Source organism: Pipistrellus kuhlii, unplaced genomic scaffold (genome assembly GCF_014108245.1).
Source record: "Pipistrellus kuhlii isolate mPipKuh1 unplaced genomic scaffold, mPipKuh1.p scaffold_m20_p_5, whole genome shotgun sequence".
Taxonomy (NCBI): domain Eukaryota; kingdom Metazoa; phylum Chordata; class Mammalia; order Chiroptera; family Vespertilionidae; genus Pipistrellus; species Pipistrellus kuhlii.
Genome location: NW_023425551.1, coordinates 20,659,366 through 20,668,872, shown reverse-complemented (window position 1 = coordinate 20,668,872; position 9,507 = coordinate 20,659,366). Strand labels below are relative to the sequence as shown.

The following is a 9,507-nucleotide window of genomic DNA, read 5'->3' as shown; positions in this document are numbered from 1 at the left end:
TTGTCCATAGAATTTACTGAATGGTAACAGCTTAAAATCCTAGGGGGGAATGGACGTGATAACTAGTAATGTATATTTAAAATAATTATTTATATCTCCCTGATTATTTGAATTATTTGAACAAAGAACAGGAACAAATATAAAAAATCTAGATTTTAACTGGTCATGTTTGTCATTGATAATAGCTGCCATTAGTAAAACACCAATTCAATAGAAATCTTTTTCATTCATTACTCATTTTCTCTGGTACTTGCACTGGCCAAATAAAGTATCCCATTTTACAGAAGAAGGCACTGAGCTTGGGAGTGTTAACTAGCCCTAGATTACTTGGCTAATAATTGCCAGAATTAGGCTTCAACCCAAGTGTATTTGACCTCAAACTAGAACTATTCTGTTTCCATTACAACTGGATACCTTTCTATTACTGTAGCCATTAAGATTGGTTTATATTCATTTTTACTTTACACATTTTTAGTTTTTAAGATTGTACAGAGATAACCTCTAAGTATCCTTGAAAAGTGAAATATTGACAACAGCATGTGTCAAAATAATAAGTATGATTTAGGATTAAAATCGAAAAATACTTCACAAAGCAGAAAACTTCTACAATAGCTCTTAAGCACCATGGAAGCTTATAGAATCCATGACACTAAAATATTTTCATGGCCAAATGATGGGGGAATAACGAATCCTAATATAGGTTGTAGAAGTAGAATAAAGGACATATTACTTTGCATTATTTTTGTTAAATTAATAGTTTAAGAAGTTGAAATGTTTGGAGATGACTCTGCCCACGTGCGAAGGTTTTGCCTTAGAAAACAGTGCCGATGGCAAGCAGCGTGCTTCAGCATTTTCTACAACCACCTCTGCATGCTTTAGGGTAATGAAGAGTAGGGAAACCATTTGACTTTTTCCGTGTTAAAAATTCAGAATAGTAGAAGCACACTAAAGTAAAAGTGTTTACAAAGGAAACTTAGAGGAAAAACTGCCTTACATAGTGTAAGTAATAAATATCTGTTGGTTTGATTTTTATTTAGGGAAGAGTGCTTTTCATTTTGGTTCATCTCTGCTCAGAATTCTATTTATACAAAGAGTTGGTTTACTTTTACTGTGCCAACAGTCTCCTTAAGATTGCTATGCCTTTGCTCCTGATGAACTTCATGGTATCTTATGGGATCTTAAAATTACCTGGCATTTTCTATCTCATTATTAAACCACCAATTTACAACTGCAGCATCCACAAAAATAATAATTTTATGATTCTCTCTGACACAGGTAATGAAAATGGATTCCATTGGTAGTGTAGTATAAAGATTGCCTCATATATTTTTTGCCTCTACACAGTATTTTTAAAAACTTAATTGATTATGCCCGCTAGGATGACTCCAAATGAGGAAAAGAAATAAGATACATATTAAGTTGCATAACTGAAAATTGCTAACAGAATAAATCTTAAAAAGTTCTCATCATAAGAAAAAAAATTGTAGCTATGTGGTGATATTAACTAGACTTAGTGTGGTGATCATTTTGCAATATATACAAATATTAAATCATTATGTTGTACACCTGAAACTAACACAATGTTATAAGTTGATTACATCTCAAAAACAAAAAAAAAGTTTTTAAATTCACTTACAAGTACATTTTGGAAAAGGCAAAAGATATTGAGAAAGAAAAAAGTGGTTGCTCCCGGCTGGGAGTAGAGGGCAGAGTTAGTACAAGGGGCGGCAGAAAGGAATCTGGGGGGCACGGAATGGTTCCCCATCTTGTTTTTAGTGGTGCTTACATGACTATATACGTTTGTCAACACTCGTAGAAGTGTATATCAGAAACATTACATTTTACTGTATGTAGTTTATTTTTAAAACTTAAAGATTTCCAATTTAAAAACAGTTGATATTTGTGGGCAGTGACCAACTGCTTGATCTTACCTGAAAGCCAACCTCTTTAAATGTGTAGCTATACCATATAGAACATGTGTTTTAAAATAGCTTTCTCGTGGTGTCACTTTTTAAAATTGACATGTCTAGAAATGTAAAGGAAAGAAAATAGACTTGACCTCAAAGAGCCCATGTGTTAAATCATTTCTTTCCCTTCAAACCTGGAAATATCAATGTAAGTGACAGACGTAGGGGGAAAAAATCTCTTTCACTTGTGTAACTGTCAAACTCTGCAGCACCAAGCCCACCCAGGATCCAGCCAGGGGCCGAGAAGGTCTCCCCTTCACCCAGGCCCCCCTGAGTGTTTGAGCTCCTGCCTCCAGGAGGATGTGTCTGTCTGGGAGGGCTCTCACACAGACCCGGGCTCCTCCCCACCTAGGGGAGTGGGTCAGTGGGGCTGAGGCTGTGGCTGCCAGCTGTAGGGCCCTCCGGTTGCTTCTTAATAAGCGCTTACTTAGAGTGTGTGTTGAGGGGGCGGGGGAGTCGGATTTGACTGTTTTTCTTTAGATTAGAACATGTGATACTTTTTGTCCTCCAGTTGGTCCTGGCCATCAACAGGAAAACTCCCACTCTATGTCCTAGGAAAGCCTCACAGCAGTAAGACCACAGGAAGAGAACCGCTCAGCATCCTGTAACACATGTGGCCAGTTCAGTGTTAGCCTTTGGCACGGAATTGGGAGGGAGTGGGGGGACAGTACAAGGAGGATTCGGGATGCTGCAAAAGGTTCTTGGCATGGCTGACAGGGAGGCCAGGGAGTGAGTGCTCCCTGAGGAGAAGACCATGCAGTTCCTTTCACACTGGCACATGATGCTCCAAGGGTATTTTCTTCCTTTTTTATTTTTTAATATAGTTTATTGATTTTTTTACAGAGAGGAGGGGAGAGATATAGAGAATTAGAAACATCGATCAGCTGCCTCCTGCACACCCCCCACTGGGGATGTGCCCGCAACCAAGGTGCATGCCCTTGACTGGAATCGAACCTGGGACCTTTCATCCCACAGGCCGATGCTCTATCCACTGAGCCAAACCGGTTTTGGCTCCAATGGTATTTTCCACACGTGAAGGATGTGTTGGATAGGGAGAACCTGAAAGCTATAATGAGCAGGCTTCTTTGAGGACTGGGAGACGAGAGTAAAAGGAGAGCACATATAGACGGAGAAGGGAATTTCAGAGTTCCAGAACTTGGAAGCAAAGCAATCCTATAACTATTTCAGATTGCCACAGAGGAATGGAGCTGGAGCTTGCAGAGTTAAGGAGCCACACTAGGAGATGATGGTATGGACTGGCTCGTCACACCATTTGTTCATTTATTCATTCAACAAACTCTTGATGAGTACTATATGCCACATACTGGGCCTCAGAGTTATGGCAGGCAATGAACAAATATTTCCTGGTAAATGCAGGGATGGTAGCTGGGGAGACTTAACACAAGTAACAAAGGCACCATAAGTGATTTTTGGAGTTGAGACTGTCTGGGTATTGAATCCCAGATCCAGACACTTCATAACAGTGTGACTTATAAGTTACTTGTCCCATGTGTGCCTCGGTTCCCTCATTCGTCAAATAAAAATACTAATAGCATCTACTTCATAGGGTTGTTGTGACGAATGCAGTAATTAGTGTATCGTTTTAGAACAGTGCCTAAAACACAGTAAGTACTCCATAATTATTAGCTGTTAAAAATATAAATGGATGCACACTTTAATGCCAGGTAGTAAAAAGTGCTAAACAGGAAAATAATTCAGATAGGGACTAGCGTACGGTAGTGGGGTTATTTTAGATTAAGTGGTGAGTTGGGAGGGGGGGGTCGTCTCTTTGAGGAGTGACAGGTGAACAGGCATCTGAGTGGTGGGAGAGAACAAGCCACACAAAGGTCCGTGGGGAAGAGTAGGTTAGGTCAGTGGTCAGCAAACCGTGGCTCGAGAGCCACATGCGGCTCTTTGGCCCCTGGAGCGTGGCTCTTCTACAAAATACCACGTGCAGGCACGCACGTACAGTATGATGGAAACTTCAATCCTGGCCCATGCGCAGAAGTCGGTTTTCGGCCTGGGTGAGTCTATTTTGAAGAAGTGGCATTAGAACACTACAGGGGCCAAAGAGCCGGCCACTGCTTTAGGTGGCAGGAAGGAAGACCTTCAGCGCCTGGGAAAGGAGGTGGAGAAAACGGTGCTGAAGACAACTGCGAACCAGCAGCCCCTCCTCCCCTGTGCTCCTCCCATTGATACCTGCGGGAGACAGGTCACCTAGGGGGCTCTGGTCACCGGTGGCAGGCGCCCTGCTGGGGTGTGCAGGTGTCTCTGGAGCAAAGTGAAAATTTTAGAGATCGGGAAATGTGTGCTTAATGGCATGTCATATTTGTATCTACATAAAATGCTCCTATGCCGTTAGAAAATAATCCCAGCTCCACAGTCCCTCATGTTTTTTAATGCTCAGGAGCCCAGGCATAGGGGACAATTAGGTCCAGGGCCTCAGGTCTGGTAGGGTTAAACAAAGAATGGTAACACAATGCCTGTAACAGTGTGTGTGTGTGTGTGTGTGTGTGTGTGTATCCTATTAAAGCCTGTAGTAAAATGAATAAATGTTGACGCTAAGGGGCATATATAAAGACTATAAATAGTCTCATGTGAGTTAGGATTTTTGCCTTCAAATGAGGCACATGGGGTTTTGCTGCCAGAGAATTACAAAAAAATAAATAATTAAAAAAAAATAAAAGCTTAGGCTCTACACTGCTTTTTTATTTTGGAATTCCAGATAAAAAGATTGTGGCCCTGTCATAATTTGCAGGATCAGCCCTCTGGGGAGCAACATGTAGAAAACAAAATAAAAACCCAAACTGGAAAATCCGGATCCCTCTCTGCCTTAGCTGCTGTTTTCGAGATGCTTCCTATCTGTGATGTATAAACTCCTGTTAGGATCTTCTACCTGAGGTGCCTTCAGCATTCCCTGTGTCAGGGGCCCAGAGGGAGAAGCGGGGTGTGGAGAGCTGATGGCATAAACCGGGGGCACCAAATTCCGGTGCAGAAACGACCTGGTGCAAAGAAACCTGGTGCGTTTCCCCCCAAGCCAGCAGATGTTCTCAGGCAAACGTGGCTCAAACCCAGAGCGGGGTGACATCCCAGCGCTGTGTCTGCCTAGGAGGGTTCCCAAAGGGATTGGATTGGGGGTGCACAGCCTTTCGGAGCGCACACAGCCGCTGCATTTATTCTCAGAAACTCCTGACATCAAAAAGGTACGAAGGGTTACCGCAACCTGAACAACGTTCCCTTCCGATCACATCCTTATCCAACGCGGAGTGCCAGGAGTCTCGAAACAATGGACCAGGCTACCCTGATCTCCAGGTTCCCCTGCTCTTTAGGAGCCGCCCGCTGCTCCCGCCCCAGCCCGCCTGCCCCGGGGTCCCGGCTCGTCCCGCCGAGGGAGGGCGGGCGCCGCCGCGGGCTCCGGCCACCAGGGGGCGCTGCGCCCCCCTCTCCCGCAGCGGCCGGCCGCCCGGTGGGTGTTCCCTCCGCCTCTCGCGCTCTCTCCTCGCGGCCTCACATCCGGGTCTGGAGCGCGGCCGCTGTCAGTGTCGGTGCGGCGCGTCGGGGGCCGGGCCGGGCGCAGTCAATGGCGGCGCGGGGAGGCGGGGCGGCGGCCGCGCTCAGCCCGGAGACCCCCAAACTTTAGGCTCGGCGACCCTCCCCCCCCCAACAACAACTTTCTGGGAAAAGTGCTGCCACTCCGGGGCCCGGCGTGGGCGGAAGGGGAAGCCGAGGCGGAAAGTCCAGGAGGGAAGCGGCGCGGGAGCCGGGGAGAGACTCGAACCCGCGGCGAAGGCGTGCGGAGTCCGCCCGCCCGAGCCTCGCGCCGCCGCGCCCCCGCCTCCTCCCCGCGGCCCCCGGAGCGGAGCTGCGCGCGCTGAGCCCGGGGCTGCGCGGGCCTCGCAGGCGGCGGCGGCGGCGGCGGCGGCCGGGCGGACCGGCGGGCCCTGCGGCTCGGGCGCCCCCCGCGCGCGCCAGGCCGGGCTCCCGGGGGCTCCGGGCCGCGGAGGAAGCCGGCGCCGGGCCCCGCGCGCTGCATGCGGCCGGGGCGGCCGCGAGCCGGCGGCGAAGATGGAAGGCTTGACGCTGAGCGATGCGGAGCAGAAATACTACTCGGATCTCTTCTCCTACTGCGACATCGAGAGCACCAAGAAGGTGGCGGCCAACGGGCGGGTGCTCGAGCTGTTCCGGGCCGCGCAGCTGCCCAACGACGTGGTCCTCCAGGTGAGGTCGCCGGGGCGCCCGTCCCCGCCGCGCCCGGGCCTGCCGGCCGCCGCGGGGGGAGGGGGGGGGGGTCCTCCTTCCCGGCCGCCCGGGCCTCCCGCCGGCGCCCCCGGGGGTGGGAGTGGGTGCTGTTTCCTGGACGGACGGCGATGGGCAGGTTACCCTCCTCCCCTCCCACAACACACACACACACCCCGCACCCCTCACCCCGGCCCCCGCCCCGGTGCACCGTCCTCCGCCGGGGCCGCAGGTGCCCGGGCCCCGCACCCCGCCGGCCGCGGGCCAGCGGGAGGGGGTCGCTGGCTCTCGGAAGAGAAACGTCAGGCAGCGATCTGTTTGTTATCTCTGATGAGCCTGGGACCTGGATCTCTTCGACTACCCCCCCAGAATCTGTCCGTGTCCAGCCCTTGGAAGAGCAACTTGAGCTGAAGAATCTTGGGTGGTTACCGTGTCTCTGAGTCGTTAAGTCGTGGGGTCGTACAGAGTAGTCATGTCATCCATAGAGGTACAATGTGTTTTGTTGTTGTTTTTTTAATTCTGGAATGAACCGAGCAGACACGGGGAAGTTGGATCTTATAGATCTGGAAAGGGAAGAGCAGTGTTTCCAAAAAAGTTACATTCTTAGGGAGATTTAAAAAAAAAATGTGAACTACTCGTGGCGAGTAGTTCACAAGAAGATCCGGGAAAGAACTTAGAAATTAACAATAGGACGTGCGGCTGGCGTACACGGGACAGGTTTCCCTTGGGCATTGGGTGAGACGTGTGCGTTTGGGTGGGGAGATAAGCACTGAGCAGCTGGGAGTCAGAGGCGTTTGTTTGCCTCCCTCTGTAGTCCTAGAGGGGCAAGCAGAGCAAGTGTTAAGCCTTCTATCACATCCGTTTTTTAAAATAAAAGGCTTCCTAGAAGTTCTTAACTAATGTACGTGGTGGGCATTGATGTTACTGTTTCATGGTTCATACCTGCTAGTAAGTAGAGTCTGTCTAAGTAGCAAATCAGGAACAGGTTTTAAGCTTTCATCTTTATGATGGTTGAAACTAGTTATCAAAATCTCCAGAACTTAAAGCCCAAATGCATAGTTACGGGCAGCGTACCTCAGAGCACTGGATCCAGAGGTTTGAGGCCTGGGGCTTGGACACCATTCTGTTGTTCACTGACGCTGTGCCTTCGGGCCAGGCACTTTCTCTCTTCACAGCATAGACAAGGAGAGGCGAGCTCTTCCAAACAAAGATTCTGGGAAGTATAACAATTCACGCAGGCCTCTCTTTTAGAAGTTACCTGTGCAGTAACTGTGACTAAGATGAATGCATTCTGTCTTTCTTGCATACTCTTGTATGTTTTATATTGCTTTTTTAAAATCTTGGAAGGAAAGGTTGGGTGTCTTACATACCAGCAGCTGGGAGTCTCAAATTCATGTTGCTGAACAGGAAGTTTTAGGCTTTGGCTGCCACAGTCTCTGTCCCCTATTCTTCTTTGTTTTTTACAACCCTTTAAAAAAAAGTAAAAACCAGTCTTACCTCAGGGGCACACAAAACAGGGCCTATAGTTTGCTGACCCTGCCAAAGACTGTTAGTTGCAGGGTGGGGTGTGTACACTCTTCATATGGCTATGGTCTGGTCAGAACATGGTCCTTTTGTAGAAATAAAACACACTTTCAACTCAGGAACTAAAATTAAGGAGAAACTTCCCATGTTATATTTTGGTTTATGTCCTGGGTGGGGAACCTTTTTTCTGCAAAGGGCCATTTGGATATTGGTAACATCATTCGCTTAATATAATTAACTGAATAGAAATTTATGTTGCTATGAAAGAAGCTCCTAGGTTTATTGAATTTCGAATCCCACCTATGGTTGCCTTGGCAGGCAGGGCCAGACCAAATGATTTCTCGGGCCTTACATGACCCAGGGGCCGGCTATTCCCCATCCATGGTTATGTCTTTGGGCTGAGGGCAGCTAAAATAAACTAACTCATTTATTTAAGACTTTAAATGTATTATTTCTGATAGGTAAATTTGTTAATTAACCTTTGCTTAAAATACATGTTTAATTCAGTCCACTTATTTTCATGTGGATTTGCTTAATTTTATTAACGTTGAAAAATATCTATTGCCTTTTTGTATAAAGAGAGAGCTTAAATAGTATAAATATTCAGGATTTAATTACAAGTTGGAAGCTATAAGAAATCCCTACAGCGGAATCCTCGCAGTAACATATACTGCAGTGGCATTCTGGGTATCTTGAAGGCAGTTTATCTAAAAATTGGCTTAAGACATAAAATTTGAGACAAAAGCGAGGGAATGTGAACTTAATTGGCTTAAGGGAGTTTGAGATTGAAAACATAGCTCTCCATTGCTTTCTAAATGGAAAGCATTTGGGGAAGCTCACATTCTGTTGAGTTACCTCCCTAACACTGGTTGGGCATTGCACGGTATCACTAGGATAAGAAGCTCTTGGTGACCTTGTAAATTACAGGAAAATACATGTGTAACAAAAAGCAAATATGAACACCATAGGAGAGGTGCAAAGGAAGCATGATCAGGAAAGGCTTCTTAGTTCTGATGGGAGTTTAGTGAGGAGGAAGGGCAGTGGGATTAAGAGGACTTCCAGGCAGAGAAAAAAACACGACCAAAGGTGGAAAGTGTAGGAGCCTGTCCAAGGACTAGCAGATAGCTTGTACCCAAGCTAGAGTATGTTTTCCAGGTAATGGAACATAGAATTAGACCATAGTAGGAAAGATTATAAGAACAGATGGAAGATTCCATGTTTCAGTAGGCAGTGGAGCTCACTGGTAGTCTTTTACTTTGAGTGAGGAAAAGAGAGTAGAGGCTGGGCTTGGAAGTTGGCGCAGTGGTCTGGAATGGGTGCTAGGTAATGGGCATCCAAACTAGGGTGACAACAGAGGAACAGAACAGGAGGGGCTGGATGAACAAACAGGTCTTTTATTGAAGGGCTTCTGAGTAGTCACTAGGGGAGATGCTTTGTGGGATACTGTTTAATTGAGGCCAGATTATCAAGGCTGGGTGGAGAGCCTTAAACTGTGAAAGAAACAGATAGTTGTAGATATAAGAGAAATGACACATAAAAGCAGTGCTTTGGGAAGTCTTTAGAAGGTCAGTAGGGCGGGAGATAGAGGTAAGAAACTGGAGATGATTTGGGAACTGATTCTAAGTGCATGTATGAAATGGTGATCTAGACCATGGTACTTAAATATAGGAGGTGAGGAGGTATTGGTGAGGACAATTATTTTATCCTGGGGGATGGGGGGCGGGGGATGGGGCAGTTGCCACAACTAGGGAGAGGGAGCAGTTGTACTGGCATCTGGTGG

General features: G+C 47.1%; 1 protein-coding gene across 11 annotated transcripts in view; it reads left to right on the top strand.

Moving 5' to 3' along the window:
- The first annotated feature begins 6,032 nt into the window (after window positions 1-6,032).
- Window positions 6,033-9,507, top strand: part of REPS1 (RALBP1 associated Eps domain containing 1) — a 73,241-nt gene continuing 69,766 nt past the window's right edge. For all 11 annotated transcript variants that reach the window (XM_045573383.1, XM_036413452.2, XM_036413451.2 and 8 more), the window contains exon 1: window positions 6,033-6,185. In XM_045573383.1, coding sequence (XP_045429339.1) covers window positions 6,033-6,185 — 153 coding nt within the window. The remainder of the gene's footprint in view (window positions 6,186-9,507) is intronic.